The sequence below is a fragment of the Labeo rohita genome, chromosome 10 (genome assembly GCF_022985175.1).
Source record: "Labeo rohita strain BAU-BD-2019 chromosome 10, IGBB_LRoh.1.0, whole genome shotgun sequence".
NCBI classification, from domain to species: domain Eukaryota; kingdom Metazoa; phylum Chordata; class Actinopteri; order Cypriniformes; family Cyprinidae; genus Labeo; species Labeo rohita.
Window position 1 is genome coordinate 27,202,069 of NC_066878.1, and position 17,147 is coordinate 27,219,215.

Below are 17,147 nucleotides of genomic sequence, written 5' to 3' on the forward strand. Positions count from 1 at the left end.
GCAGGGTTTGTTTATATGACATTTGCCTGATAAATATTTAACATTTTGCTTGTAGATTAAGATTACCGTACATATCTGTATAGGTCATTTTCTCAAAATAAGTTTGTTTCTCCATTTCAGCAGCACTTACATACACCAAAATTTACAGTTTTATTCATATCTATGTTCTGAAGGTTTTTACAGAAGGATTTGGTCATATATCATTTGGCTGATTTTATAATTGCACGTTAACTATTTGCATCTGTAGGTTTCAATTACGGTACATATCTTTAAAGGTTGTTTTTTAAAAATTAGGGTTTTTTTCTCCATTTCAGTAGTACTTACATACACCAAAATTTACAGTTTTATTCCTATCTATATTCTGAAGGTTTTTACAGACTGGTTTGTTTGTATGACATTTAACTGAGAAATATTTAACATTTTCCGTGTAGATTTCAATTACGGTACATATCTTTAAAGGTTGTTTTCTCAAAATTAGTTTTTTTGAGAAAAAACTACTTACACCAGCACTTACTTACACCAAAATGTACAGTTTATTCTATATTCTAAAAGTTTTTACAGAAGGGTTTGTTTATATGACATTTGCCTGCCTTTCTCCAATTCCACCATACTTACATACACAAAATTTAGCAGTTTCATTCATATCTATAATCTGAAGGTTTTTACTGAAGGATTTGTTTACATATCACTCACTTGAGAAATATTTGACGTTTGAATCCTTGGTGAAACATGGTGAAATTGTTTTTTTTTTTTCCTGGCTGTTGACAGAATTTCATGATTTATGCAGTAACAAAAAGAGAAATCCAAAATCGTCTCTGTAAAAACCTTAAACTCTAATATATCAACAAAATGAAACAAGAATGTTGAACATGGCTTTATCCAATGTTCAGATTTATCTTCTGGAAATGTATGCAAATTAGTGCATATTTATTACATAATGCCGCATATTTAATCACAACATTTCATAAAACTAAATATATTTTCTAAAAATCCTGACGATACTTCAGATCATACAGAGTACCTCAAGTACTGGAATCACAACCACCCATCCAACACGCAATAAAATTTTACATGGTGTGAATACAAAAAGCTTATTAGTTCTTATGTGAGCTGCATTTTCACGTTGCGTGAACAGGTCTCAGCTTTATTCGTAGACAAAGTGTGAACGCGCACACGTGCATGTACGTTAAGTGTTGTTTTTCACAGTTGTGAACGTAAACAGTTTCACCTTATTATCTCTCCACACTAACCTGCTGCTTCTGTGTTCACAGCTATTTACGAAGCTTCGTGTGAGGCGTACAAACACAAAGGAAACACGTCTGGCTTTTACTACATCGACGTGGATGGAAGCGGTCCCATCAAACCTCAACTAATCTACTGCAACATGTCAGGTGAATCTCACGCAGCGAAGCCGAAGTGATTAAATCCCTTTAAACACTCCGTAATTGGGACTTTAATCCACGGCTTTTGATCGTTCACGCACCGTGTCACACCCCGCGGAGGAAGTCAGCTGTGACACTCGTGGAAAAACACACTTTAGAAGAAGCCGACAGATCAACCTTTGAGCCTGTCTGTGCAACGTTCACTTGCACAAATAAAGTTTTAAAAGGCTTTTACAGCCTGATGCCACAGAAGAGGCTTTTGAAGTTGAATAGCTCTTTAGAAAACCGTCACGTCACCTTTGATAGATCCTCACTTATCCTTTGTTAAAGTCAATATAAAATCCAAATTGACTCTATTGATTTTCTTTATACGCATTTCTAGTCTTAATGTGCATGATTCATCAGTGCAGTTTTATTCTATAGGGAAAATTATTTGTCTTGTGTTTCTGTAAAATTGCTTTGCTTTACTTTATCCAATCAGTTCCCTATGGTTACATGTATATTTTCCTCTTTCAGTATCCTATTTCACACAGTGTTATTTTAGTATTATTAATATTTTGAGTTAGCTTTTATTTTTAAATCATTTTCATTTTAGTTTACATAGTGTAAACTTACATGGTGTGGTTTTGTCATTTTAGTTTTATTAATATTGTTTGTCATTTATTTATTTATTTTTATTAGTAGTATATTCTGATAATCTAAATTTACAATTTTATATTATAAATATATATATTTTTCATATTAATTTTAGTCTAAATTTTAATAATATATTTTATTCCTGACATTTAATAACTATTAAATAATACATGTAATAAATTAAATTTTGCCATTTTACTGGTACATACTGTTATAGTATTAATATTCTGAAATAAATATTGTAGTAGTAGTATTTTAAATTATATATTTTTAGTTTCCATTTTAATTTTAGTTCATGTTTAAGTATTATTGATTAGTGTTTTCTCATTTATATATATTATTATATATTATATATAAAATATATATTATAATATATTATAATATATATATATATATATATATATATATATATATTATATAATTTTATATATATTATATATCAAATTATATATATATATATATAATTGTTTTTTTAATTTCAGTTTTATGCTTAGTTATTTCGGTTACTAGCCAAGAAATGTTAAATTTTCATGCAGTTAATTTTAGTTTAATATTTTCAATTAAGGAAAAAGGTTTTAAATAACTTTTAGTTTTAGTTAATCATTTCGGAAACCACACTATGTAAGTAAAATGGCTTGAAAATGTCATTTCATGATTTGAACACACTGTAGAGTCATTATGAAGAACCTAAAATGAAACATCAATAATCTCTAGAGCAACGCAAGAACCCAATTAAGCCCAAAATGGTTCTTTATAAACATTCTTCGAACCCAAAAGCCTATGTTTATGATTGTTCAGTATATATATCACATGCTTTAGGTTTGTTAATGAACATCCTGTGACCTTTCGAAGGTCACATGACTGTTGCACTGGTGAAAACGACAGAGCTCTGTGCAAAAACATTGTGCACCGTGTGTCATTTTAGCCTTTTCATCGTTCAAATCCCTCTTTTCCCTGCAGATAAAGCATGGATGGTGATCCAACATAATAACACGGAGCTCACCAAATTAAAAACGTCCTCTGGGATAAATCAGCATTTAGCCCACTTTAACTATTCCGCCGACGCGGAGCAGATCCAGGCGATAATTACCCAGGCGGAGTACTGCGAGCAGGAGCTCTCCTACCACTGCAAAAAGTCACGCCTCTTGAACACACCAGGTAAGCCCTTTTTATTAGGAATATCGATCGCCCCCTCCCTATGAAAGGTCAGGCTTATTAAAACCTCGCTCCATCCGCAAACGCATGACGCTTAAGCAAACGACTCAAATTGATTGTTATGCTCTTTGTTACTGGCAGCTCAGTTATTTCCCCACATTAAATTAATTGAAAGTCACCTTTAGGGTGGATTATTCATGTGCATTTGCACCTTTGAAGAGCTTTTATCATGTTTGTTTGTTTGTTTGTGTGGGTTTGTCATGGGCGGTTTGGTTCGGTGTCTATCACAGGTTGAGGCGGGTGATAACAGTTCTCGTAGTCTCTCAAATAAACACGAAACATCCGCGCAAACGGTAATTACGTCCATTAGTTGTCACATTATCGGAGTTCTTGATGAGAATGCGGTGTCAGGCGTAAATAAGAAATTTGGGAAATGTCAGATGAATAGTAATGAAAATAACACATTCGTCTCGATTATACCTGGACAGATTTATGCAAGAGTCACTCATGAGAACTCTTTAACATCTTAATGCTTTTTGTCAGACAGCAGTGAGATTAAAAGTAGAGCAAATAAAGATGTTCTCTGCTCCTGAGGTGTTTTTCATGAGAAAAAGACCTCAATCAACTCACACATCTTCTTTAAAAGTCTTCAAATGTGCTCATATTTGCCTGGATTCCAATGTGTGTAACCAGAACTGAGAGATCTCAATATCAACTTCTTTTGATGAACTTTAGTAGAAACATCTCATTTTCTGCTTCTCAGATATTTCTCATGAGAAAAAGACCTTAACTCAAAGTTATCTCAAAATGTCTCAAATTGTGCTCAGATTTACCAAGATCCCAAAATCTGCAATCAGAACTCAGAGATCTAAATATGAACTCAAACATTTCTCATCAAATTCAGGGTCAAATGGTCTGAACTATTGACTCTTTTGTGTCTATTGTAGTATCTTTTGATGAACTTTAGTAGAAACATCTCGTTTTCTGCTTCTCAGATATTTCTATGAGAAAAAGACGTAAGTAGTCTCACACATTATCTCAAAATGTCTCGAATTGTGTTCATAATTAGAGGTCCACCGATATTGGGTTTTACCGATACCGATAACTAGGTTGGACGACACTGGCCGATACTGATTAATTGACCGATAGTTTTTAAAATGGATACTGAACAGAAAATAAATAGTGCTCTGCTATTAAAAAAAGTAGCCTACTGAACCATACTTTGTAAATTAATTAAAATATTATTATTAATTGTATATTGATCATTATCGTTAGTTCATTGTTCATTAATATTAATATCAAGACTTTATTTGATCATCAAATGGGCAAAACTGCTGTCTTTTCTCCACTAATCCAGTATCTAGTCAACAAATTCATCACTTAGTAATGATATGAAAACATGCACTAAAGTATACTGTACACACCGTTTTGTTGTTGACATTTTAAATCCGCCTTTGAAGTGTCCCGCTCTGTGCAGCGCGCAGTGTCACGTCTAAAAAAACTGTCAGTGATTTCCGCCACTAGAGGCCGCTTCCGTGCCGTATAACAAAGACTATAGGGACTTTACTGTATAATGAGGAATTTCTCAGCCGCTCCAGCAACGGACCCGACACGGAAAAACTTTCAACGTGGATCTTTGCCGATAACCGATAGCTCCGGCAATCAACTATCGGTGCCGATGAATCGGCAAAACCGATACATCGGTCAACCTCTATTCATAATTACCAAGATCTAAGGGTCTGAAATCACAACATGAACTCAAACATTTCTCATCAAATTCAGGATCAAATATTTCCAACTATTTTTGGACTTCTTAGATGTTTCTCATGAGAAAAAGACTCCAGTAATCTCTAAAAGTCTCAAACTGTGCTCGGGTTTGACTAAAAGTATGTAACCAGAACTCAGAGATCTCAATGTGAACTAGACATTTCTCATCAAATTCATGGTCAAATTATCTGAACTGCTCACCTTTTTGTGTCTATTGTAGTTTCTTTTGATGAACTTTATTAAAAACATCTAATTTTCTGCTTCTCAGATATTTCTCATAAGTAAAAGACCTTAATAATCTAACACATTATCTCAAAATGTTTAAAATTGTGCTCATAATTGCTAAGATCCGTAGCTTACACATCAAATTCAGGATCAAATGTTTTCAACCATTGACTCAAGTTGTGTCTATTTTTATTTCTTTTGAGGAACTTCAGTAGAAACATCTAATTTTCTGTTTCTCTTATGTTTCTCATGAGAAAAAGACCCCAGTAATCCCTTAATATTTTTTAATTTTGCTACGACCAAAACTTAAAGATCTCAGTATGAACTCAGACATTTCTCATCAAATTCAGGGTGAAATTATCTGAATTATTGACTCATTTGTGTCCTGTTGTTTCAGTAGAAACATCTCATTTACTTCTCAGATGCTTCTAACAAGGAAAAAAGACCCTAGTAAACTCACACATCGTCTCACAGTGTTTCAAATTATGATCAGATTTGCCAAAACGCCAATTTGGGGTCAAATAATCTGAACTTTTGACTCATTTGTGTCTATTTTTATTTACATTGAGCAACTTACATTGAGGATCTGCTTCTCATGTTTCTCATGAGAAAAAGACCACAGTAATCTATAAATATCTCAAATTGTGTTCAGATTTGCCAAGATCTCTTTGAGTAACTCAAACATTCTCATCAAATTCAGAGTGAAATGTTCTGAACAATTGACTCATTTGTGTTTATTTTTATTTCTTTTGAGGAACTTTTCAGATGTTTCTCTTGAGAAAAAGGTCCCCAGTAATCTATAAATATCTCAAATTATGCTCAGATTTGTATGCAATTATGCAACCAAAACTTAAAGAACTCAGTATGAACAGAGACATTTTTGAAGACATTTCTCATCAAATTCAGGGTCAAATGGTTTGATCTGTTGACTTATTTGTGTCTATTTTTATTTCTTTTGAGGAACTTAAACAGAAACCCTAACCCTAACCCTAACATTTCCTCATTCTCAGGTGTTTCTCCTGAAAAAAAAAACAGTAAACTAACACATCATCTTAAAGTGTGTCAAATATGTCTCAAAATATTTGCCAAGACTCTAATGTGTTCAGCCAAAACCCAGAGATTATCAAATTTGGGGTTAAATGATCTGAACTATTGATTCAATTATGTCTATTTTATTTACATTGAGAAACTTACTTTGGTTTACATTGAGGATCTGCTTATCAGATGTTTTTCATGAGAAAAAAACCCCAGTAATCTCTAAATATCTCAAATTATACTCAGATTTGCCAAGATCTTAAAGTATGCAAACAAAATTTAAAGATCTCAGTATGATCTCAAACATTTCTCATCAAATTCAGGGTCCAGTGATCTGAACTATTGACTTATTCACGTCTGTTTTAATTTCTTCAGTAATTTCAGTAGAAACATCTCATTTACTTCTGACAGGGAAAAAAAAGACCCTAGTAATCTCACACATCACCTCACAATGTCCCAAATACGATTAGATTTGCCAAGACCACAAAGTGTTTAACCAAAATGCAGAAATCGTGACATTTGGGGTCAAATAATCTAAACTATTGACTAATTTGTGTCTATTTTTATTTACATTGAGCAACTTACATTGAGGATCTGCTTCTCAGATGTTTCTCATGAGAAAAAGACACCAGTATCGTCTAAATATCTCAAATTGTGTTCAGATTTGCCAAGATCCCAAAGTCTGCAACCAAAAATGAAAGATCTCAGGATGAACTCAAACATTTCTCATCAAATTCAGGGTCAAATGATCCGAACTACTTAGGTCTTTTTCTTTTTTTTCTGAGGAACTTCAGTAGAAATGTGTCATTTTCTGTTTCTCAGATGCTTCTTGCAAAGAAAAAAAGACTCTAGTAATTTCATACATCGCCTCACAATGTCTCAAATTATGATCAGATTTGCCAAGACCACAAAGTGTTCAACCAAAACCCAGAGATCATCAGTTTGGGGTCAAAAAATCTAAACTATGTGTGTCTATTTTTATTTCTTTTGAGGAACTTTAGTAGAAACATCTCATTTTCTGCTTCTCAGGTGTTTCTCCTGAGAAAAAGACCCCAGTAATCTCTTAATATCTCAAATTGTGCTAAGATCTGCCAAGATCCCAAAGTATGCAACTGAAACTTAAGGATCTCAGTATGAACTCAAGCATTTCTCATCAAATTCAGGGTCAAATGATCTGAACTATTGACTCATTTGTGTCTATTTTTATTTCTTTTGAGGAACTTCAGTAGAAACTTCTCATTTCCTACTTCTCAGGTGTTTCTCCTGAGAAAAAAGACACCAGTAATCTGACACATCATCTTAAATTGTCTCAAATTGTGCTCATAATTGCCAAGACCCCAATCTCTTCAAGCAGTAGTCAGATATCTCAAACATTTGAGATCATCAAGGCTGAATAAACTGAACTACTGACTCGTTTGTGTAGAACGTCAGTAGAAACATCTCATTTCCAGCTTTTGAAATATTTCTCCTGAGAAAAAGACCCTAGTAATCATCTCAAAGTGTCTCAAATTGTGCTCAAAGTTGCAAAGACCCCAAAACGTAGACATCTTAGTATGAACTCAAACATTTCTCATCAAATTTAGGGTCAAATGATCTCAACTGTGTCTATTTTGACTTCTTTTCCAGAACTAATTTTCTGCTTCTTAAATATTTCTCATGAGAAGAAGTAATCTCACATATTATCTCAAAATGTCTCAAATTGTGCCTCTCAAAGTCAAACGGAGGTAGAAACATCTGACACAAAGGTGCTTGTTGAAAAATGAATAACCCCTGAGCAATAACATTTCATCTGGATGTGCTTTATTCCAAAAATCTTTTATGTTTTTCAGCATCTCAGTGTGATTGTGTAGCGCGGTTGCGTCAGTATGTTGATGACCGCTGTGAGTCTGTGTTGTTGTTGTTGTTGTTTCAGACGGTGCCCCGTTCAGCTGGTGGGTGGGCGGGTCGGGCGAGGCGCACATGTACTGGGGCGGCGCGGTGCCGGGCAGTCAGCAGTGCGCCTGTGGCCTGCAGGAGAACTGCGTGCATCCCGAACACTTCTGCAACTGTGACGCAGACAGCAAAGAATGGTATGGCACAAACTCCATCTCATATTACAACCCCACACCACATCAGAATAAGACACTGTAAAGAAAATGAAGCCTGCTTTTAGGAACACTGAGATGGTTATGTGTATTGTAGCATTATTTATATTTTATATTTGATTTTTATTGTTTTTATATCTATCAGTCTTGATAGACAGATAGATATTTATATAATTTAAAAAAATTATAAAATTAATATTTATAAAATGTATTTATTTATATAATATAATATAATATAATATAATATAATATAATATAATATAATATAATATAATATAATAATATTTTATGTTGTTTATATTATTTATATTGTGGAAAATATTCTTACAATGCAATGCAAAGCAAAAAAGCATGTTGCAATATCGTCAAAGGACCAAAAAATATTGAATTATATTTGTGCATTTTATCTTTTATATTTAACCCAGAAGTACCATCCAAACACTTTAAAAATTGTTTTTAATTAAAATATGTTATTGATTTTATTATGATGCAATAAGCAAATGAAGTTATACAATTTTGCTTCTCTTTTTAATTTTTTTTTTTTTTTTTTCCAGCATTTTGGGGATTGGAAAATGTGCTTGCAATGCAATGCAAATAAATAAATAGATAGAAATTGATCTTTTTATTCATGGGTGGAATTTGACCTGGACATGTTATCATCCAGTGGACATGTTGTTCTCATATGTTCATTCATGCTGTTTTGATGTCTTTGACAGGTCGAATGACTCGGGGCTGCTGTCCCATAAAGAGCATTTGCCGGTGCGAGCGCTGGCTGTGGGTGACATCAACAGATCGGGTTCGGAAGCGGCCTACAGAGTGGGCCCCCTGCAGTGTTACGGTGACAGTAAGTACTGCGCCGATTTAATATCAGCCCCGCTAATCACACTGTGAGCGCTTACTCTGTCAAGCTGTCAAACCCACCGCCGCTACATCAGCTCTGGCTGGATTGGCATTTCACGCGCTTAATGAAAACCATGATGCTGTTCCCGGGAATGATATAAATACTGCTACCTGTGAATGTTTCTCCAGATAACTTCTGGAACGCTGCCTACTTCAACAAGGAGACGTCCTACCTGCACTTTCCCACGTTCCACGGGGAGCTGAGCGCCGATATCTCCTTCCTGTTTAAGACCAGCTCTTCATCAGGAGTGTTTCTGGAAAACCTGGGGATCAAAGACTTCATCCGGATCGAACTGAGCTGTAAGTGCGGTCGACCTTCCGGATTTATCTCACAAAAACCTGCCATTTCAGCCCAAAATAGGAACATTATCCATTAAGATTTTTGGTTATTGTCAACTAATATTTAACTACCCCCGGAGTCAATGCTCGTTTTTATTACTGTAATTTGGGGGGGGGAAAGCAATATGATTTGCTGTGTTGTCCTTCTTTTATGCTGTTTTAAAAATAAAAATGAACTATAATATAATACAATATAATTATAAAATATAGTATAATTATGTAATATAAATTATATAGATATTAATAAATATTACAAAAGTAGTTCTACTATTTATTTGGAGTAGTAAAAGTGATGTATATGGATACATTATGGTAATGAGATTTTAGAGAATATTATATTACATTATTTAATATAAAAATGTAATTATAAAAAGTTTAATTCTATAAATGTTAATAGAAAATATAGGAATGTAGAAATACTGGTATACTGTATATATATAATAGTATATATACAGAGTAGAGTAGAGTAGAATAGAATATAAAATAGAATAGAATAGAAAAATGTAATTATAAAATGTAGTATTATTTAAATCTAATACATAACATCAGTAAATGTTAAAAATATATATAGAGAGAGAGAGAGAGAAAGAGAGAATTTTAAGTAATAAATAAATAATTTTAATCATTTTAGTAATAATTAATAATTAATATGATAATAATAATAATAATAAAATATTATTTAAATATTATATAATAATTATAAAATGTAGTATAATTGAAACCTAATACATATACTATAATACATATCAATAAATGTTTAAAAATATATAAATATATACAAAATATATAGAAATATAGAAATACTGTTTTATATATATATATATATATAGATAGATTTTTAAGTGGGAGTTTTATTGTGGTGAACTGCATTACGTTTTAGATATTTAGAATATATAATATAATATAATATAATATAAAAATGTAATTATAAAATGTAGTATAATTTCAATCTAATACATATAATATAAATTCAATACATTTTTATATATACATATATTTATGTATGTATATGTATATATAGATTTGGAATATATATAAAGATATATAGAATATAGAATATATATAGATATATAGAAGTTTTAATGTGCTAAAATGTCATTAAAATGTCATAATTCAAAAAAATTGCTATATTGTTTTTAATATATATTTTTTATTTTTTACCCTTTTAAGTTGGGGGTGAAATTACATGTTCTTACAATGTTCTGTATAGAATAGAATAGAATAGAATAGAATAGAATAGAATAGAATAGAATAGAATGTTCCTGATATGTTTCTGTAGAAAACAAGCACTCAAAAGAATCAATATGTGATTATGTAGTGATTGGGTCAAACGTTTAATTGATGAACTGTGTGTGTGTGTGTGTGTGTGTGTGTGTTTTTGCTTATGTTTGCGTGGGGTTATATACGTGAGTTGAGTATGTCAATATTGCTGGCTATTTGTTGATCCACCAAAGGGAGAAATAATCCAGAGAAGCTGTCGGCTGAAAATACAGACATCACAAAATGGTTTTCTCCAGGGAAATTACAGCAAAATAGCTCTTGAACCAATACGTAGAGACGTGCGCTGCTGGTTTGCAGTGAAATCCTCCTCTACATGATCAGTTTAAGACCTTCGGCCATTTTATTAGCAGTGTTTGCAAAGTCAAGCATCACCATTACTGTTACTCATTGTCATCTAAAGCCCTAAATCAAAGTATTAAAGTTCACTGTGTGTTTATGCTCCTATAGTCTGTTATAGCTCTGTTACTGTTTTAGTTATTATTTTCTATTACTATGATTAGTTATTGCTGTTATTAGTTATTAGTTTCTATTTTGTATTACATACATTATATATATACATTATATATAAATTATATAGATAGTTGTGAATAATATAAAATAATATTCAGTTATAAAATCTAATTTAATTTTGTATTAAATTTATTAAATTAAATCATTTTTATTAGTTGTTTTTTTAATGAAAGTTTCTTAATCAGTTATATTATTCAGAATTGGTTGTATATATAATATAGTATAATTAATACTATTATTACTATTAATAATAGCATTTTAACTACAATGTGTAATTTAATTTTAGAATTAAAATACGTTTTTTAAATGAAAGTTTAAATAATTTTTTCAAATATTTAAATTTCATATTAATCAGAACTGGAAGTATATATAATAAAACATACTATTACATAGTGTAAAATATATTTTAATATTTTGTATTAAAATAAGTATATCATTTTTATTTTTTAAATAAAGGCTTTTTAAGCTTTTATATCAGAATTATATTATCAGAACTGGAAGTAATGTAATATAATATAATAAATATAATATAATATAATATAATTTAATGTATTATAATTTTAGTATTAAAATAAGTATATGATTTTATTATTATTATTATTTAATGACGTTTTTTTCTATTTAAGCTTTTATATTAATCAGAACTGGAAGTATATATAAAATAATATAATATAATATAATAAAGTAATTTTAGTATTTAAATAAGTATATCATTTTAGTTGTTTTTTTTTAAATGAAAGGTTTTTTTAAATAAGTTTTAGGTTTTTATATTAATCAGAGCTGGGAGTGTAAATATAATATAATAAAATATAATATAATATAATACGATTTTTGTATTAAAATAAGTATATCCTTTTTATTAGTTTTAATATTAATGTTTTAGTTTTAAATTTTAAATTAGTTTTAATTTTTAATATTTATGTTTTTGTATTAATCAGAATTTGAAGTATTGTTTCATAACAATATTTAATACTAGTATTTAAAATATGAATATTATGCATGTAATATACATTATATAAATATCAATAAAAACAAAGAAATTCTGTTTAATTTGAGTTATTAAATTAGTTATTTATAAAAATTTTGAAATTTTGAATTTTTTTTGTGTTTTAAGTTTTAGTTAACTATAATAGCACTGCTTACTTTACTAAATGATCAGATGCTCCATTTTCACCTGCTGGACCAGAAACCGAGCAAAAAGCCCACAGGTGCACATCTGAGCCATTTTTAGAGAGCGCAAGCTCACAGAAACTAGCGCAACACAACGCCAAAAATCACGCAGGATCCAAAGCACGCACAAAACCCACTTTCATTTCCCTCTGAAAATGTAAAATGTACTTTAGCTGCCGTCAGATGAGCTCCATCTGTCTCTCGTCAGCCGTAGTTCATCCCAACCCTATAAAAGTCCTGGTCCTGTGGCTGTGTGTGTGGAGTTTTATTATAGCGCTCCGCCACACGCTCGCTGTCTATTGCGGCCGTGTTTAACTGCATGAAAGAGCTGTTAAATTCGTGGCGTAATGGGCTCATGTGATGGATGAGAATAGAGTATGTGAAGACCTTACAGCGCCCGAGCGCTTGTTCCTTTATAATGACAAATCCTCCGGCTGGAAGAGCTCAATTAACCTCTCATTATATTCTGACGGAGTCGGCGCCTGGCGAGGCCGCTCATGTAGGACGTGAACTCACAGGAAGTTCCTTCAAAACAGTGGCGTCTGAGAGTTTGTGATATTCTCGAACCAAACCGGCATGTAGCAGAAAGTCAGTCCACATTCATTGTACGAGAAAGAGCAGCGTGAACATTCAGCTAAACATCTCAGAGAATGAAAGTCTTTGTAACGACATATAATGAGCAGAATGTTAATTTCTGATGACTGAGATGATGACGTCTCCGTTTTCAAGCGCGAGTGACTCCAGCGGCGCTGCGTTCACTGCTCTTCACCCCGAGCTCAGCTGTGCGGCGCGTGCTGTGAATATGATGAGCGGATCGCAGCACTTCATCAGCGTTTTTCAGCAGTTTTCTGTCATTAGAGAAGCGCTTTGTGACAGAAGGTGCCGCTTCTTTCTCAGCCGCAGGAGCTCTTCATTCAGAAATGCTGCAGATGGAGCGGCGGTTTCAGCATATGTGAAGAAACCGAGACTAGATTTAGGTAGAAGGAACATGAACATTTAATGGATTCTGTCTACGATTTAGAAATCACTTGGCTGCTGTCATGCTTTGGATGGACGTTTTTTGTCCCTTTTGTGTGAATCGCAGAAAGACATATATTTAAAAAAAAAATAAATAAAAAATTATATTACTGTTGAAAATATTGCTAGCAAAAAATGTAATGTTTTCTTTTTTAGATTTCTATTTTAGTATTAATTAAATACTAATAAAATATATTAATATAAATTTTTGAATTAGCTTTTATTTTTAGATTTTCAGTTTTCATTTTAATTGTAAAATGGCTGTTTACAAATACAAATATTTTTATTATTTCTATTTTATATTTTTATTTCACTGTTATTTTAGTACTAATCATGTGCAGTATATTTATTCAGATTTTGGATTAGCTTTTATTTTTAGATTTGCATTTTTAGTACGATTTCTTACACATATTTCATATTTTTATTTTAGTGTTAATTTACTATTACCATATTTATTCATATTTTATATTAGCTTTTATTTTTATATAATCAGTTTTCAGGTTAATTTTAAAGTATTAGTAAGATTTTGCTTGCAAATATTTAATTTTTGTATTTTTATTTCAATTTCACTTATTTTATTATTAATTATATACTATTGTAGTGTCAATAATTATTTTTATTTGTTTTTATTTTTATATTTCCAGTTTTCTTTTTCTTTTTTTTTTTTTTACATTTTTGTAAGGTTTTGCTTACAAATATTTAACTTTTTTATTTTAAAATTTTTATTTCATTGTTATTTTTGTACTAATTATATACAAATATTTTTATTATTTCTATTTTATATTTTTATTTCACTGTTATTTTAGTACTAATCATGTGCAATATATTTATTCAGATTTTGAATTAGCTTTTATTTTTAGATTTGCATTTTTAGTACGATTTCTTACACATATTTCATATTTTTATTTTAGTGTTAATTTACTATTACCATATTTATTCATATTTTATATTAGCTTTTATTTTTAAAATATCATTTTTCAGGTTAATTTTAAAGTATTAGTAAGATTTTGCTTGCAAATATTTAATTTTTGTATTTTTATTTCAATTTCACTTATTTTATTATTAATTATATACTATTGTAGTGTCAATAATTATTTTTATTTGTTTTTATTTTTATATTTCCAGTTTTCTTTTTCTTTTCTTTTTTTTTTTTACATTTTTGTAAGGTTTTGCTTACAAATATTTAACTTTTTTATTTTAAAATTTTTATTTCATTGTTATTTTTGTACTAATTATATACAAATATTTTTATTATTTCTATTTTATATTTTTATTCCACTGTTATTTTAGTACTAATCATGTGCAATATATTTATTCAGATTTTGAATTAGCTTTTATTTTTAGATTTCTGGTTTTTATATTTACATTTTTAGTACAATTTCTTACACACATTTCATATTTTTATTTTAGTATTAGTTTACTATTGCCATATTTATTAATATTTATATTAGCTTTTATTTTTATATAATGTGTTTTCATTAAGTAAGATTTTGCTTACGAATATTTAATATTTAATATTTCTGTTTTGTATTTTTATTTCAATTTCACTTATTTTAGTATTAATTATATACTATTATAGTATCAATAAATATTTTTATTTGGTTTTATTTTTATAATTCCAGTTTTATTTTTTATTTATTTATTTATTTATTTATTTATTTATATTGGGTAAGGTTTTGCTTACAAATATTTAAACTTTTTTTTATTTTAGATTTTAATTTCATTTCATTTCATTTTGTACTAATTATATATATATATTTTATTAAGATTTTGAATTAGCTTTTATTTTTAGATTTCCAGTTTTCATTTAGTAAGATCTTGCGCGTATTTAATATATTTTTTCAGTGTTATTTTAGAATTAATTAGCGTCTAGAGCCATAAAACGAATTGCTATGACAGTATTTAGTTTTGAATTAGCTTTTATTTTTATATATTCAATTTTCATTTTGCTTACAAATATATATTTATTTATTTATTTGTATTTTAGTATTAATTATATACTATTAAAGTATTATTTAATATTTTGAATAAGTTTTTATATTATGATTATATTTTTCCTCTTTTTTTCAAAATTGTAGATTTAGTTTACAATTTTTTTTATATTTTTATTATTTCTATTTTTATATTTTTTATATTTATAATATTATAGTACCTATTTTTAATATTTGATGTTTATAATTTTATATTTGTGTTTTCAGCTCAGTTTTTAGATTTAATAATTTTGTTATGTGCTTTTGTCTAGATTTTTACCGTTTCTGAAAAAAAAACATGAGTGGTGTCGCTATGTGGTTGCTGGTCCAGTAAAAACTGTTCAATAAAAAAGTCTCTGATCTTCTGAATGAATGTGGAAGTAGCTCAGATCGTTCGATAAGGAGTTCAGATCGAGTTCATGTTTTCCTCAGGAGAAACATTTGGTACGTTAGAGAAGTTGTTGAGATCTTAAAGAGATTCGGTGTAAGATTTTTCACTCCTGCTGGTTTTGAGCTCACGATGCTCGTCTCTTATTAAAGCGGCCGAACGGATCTGTCAGAAGTTTTATCGTTCGTTTTATCATCATTAGAAGTTGTTTTAGACTTTCTCCTGGCGTTTTTGCCCAACCATTAAACATCATCTGCCACACAACAGATTTCACTGGACCGAATCTCATGTCTCATTTCTCTTCAACAGTTGCGTCCTATTAACTAGAAGCGAACGTCGGCCAAATATCCGTCTGAAATCCATCAAATGTGTTTGTTTTTCCAGCGCCGACTCAAGTGCTCTTCTCGTTCGATGTGGGGAACGGGCCTTTGGAGGTGAAGGTGGAGACGCCGGCGGCTCTGAACGACGAGCGCTGGCATCACGTGAGAGCCGAGCGCAACGTCAAGGAGGCCTCGCTGTACGTGGACCATCATCCCGGCGCCGTTCAGAAAGCTCCCGCTGACGGACACATTCATCTGCAGCTCAACAGCCAGTTGTATGTAGGTAGGAAGAACATTTAACAGATAAATGACGTCTGTTCATCGCTGCTGTCATGCTTTGGATGGTTGTAATTTGAATGTCACAAAGAAGAACATGACCGGTGCATATATCCAAAATTAAGAAAATATGCTTAAAATATTTTACTCAAATTTAAAAAATTTAAAAAAAAATTTACACAAAAAAGGACATTTTCTTACAAATATTTAATATTTTTATTGTTTAAATATTATTTGTTATATTTTTATTTCACTATTATTTTAGTATTAATTATATACTGTTATAGTATTCATTCATATTTTGAATTACTTTTAATTTTTATATTATTTTTCATTTTATTTTTAACATTTATTAATATTTAGTTTACAAATATGTGATATTTTTATTTCTATTTTTACATCAGTGTTATTTTAACATTATTTATATACTATTGTAGTATTAACATTTTTCATTTGTTGTTATTTTTCATATTTTCAGTTTTAATTTTTAGTAAAATTCTTTTCTTACAAATGTTTAATATTTGTATTTTTTATATTTTTATATCATTATATTTTAGAATTGTTTACATACTATTATAGTACTTCTAACAAATATTTAATATTTGTATTGTTTAAATATTATGTTGTATTTTTATTTCACAATTATTTTAGTGTCAAATCTATACGGTTATGGTATTCATTAATATTTTGAA

General features: G+C 30.1%; 1 protein-coding gene across 2 annotated transcripts in view; it reads left to right on the forward strand.

Moving 5' to 3' along the window:
- The window catches only part of cntnap3 (contactin associated protein family member 3), a 164,770-nt gene that overhangs the window by 116,885 nt on the left and 30,738 nt on the right, over window positions 1–17,147 (forward strand). For both annotated transcript variants that reach the window (XM_051121497.1, XM_051121498.1), the window contains exons 12-17: window positions 1,272–1,391; window positions 2,979–3,176; window positions 8,113–8,269; window positions 9,001–9,128; window positions 9,314–9,484; window positions 16,244–16,462. In XM_051121497.1, coding sequence (XP_050977454.1) covers window positions 1,272–1,391; window positions 2,979–3,176; window positions 8,113–8,269; window positions 9,001–9,128; window positions 9,314–9,484; window positions 16,244–16,462 — 993 coding nt within the window. The remainder of the gene's footprint in view (window positions 1–1,271; window positions 1,392–2,978; window positions 3,177–8,112; window positions 8,270–9,000; window positions 9,129–9,313; window positions 9,485–16,243; window positions 16,463–17,147) is intronic.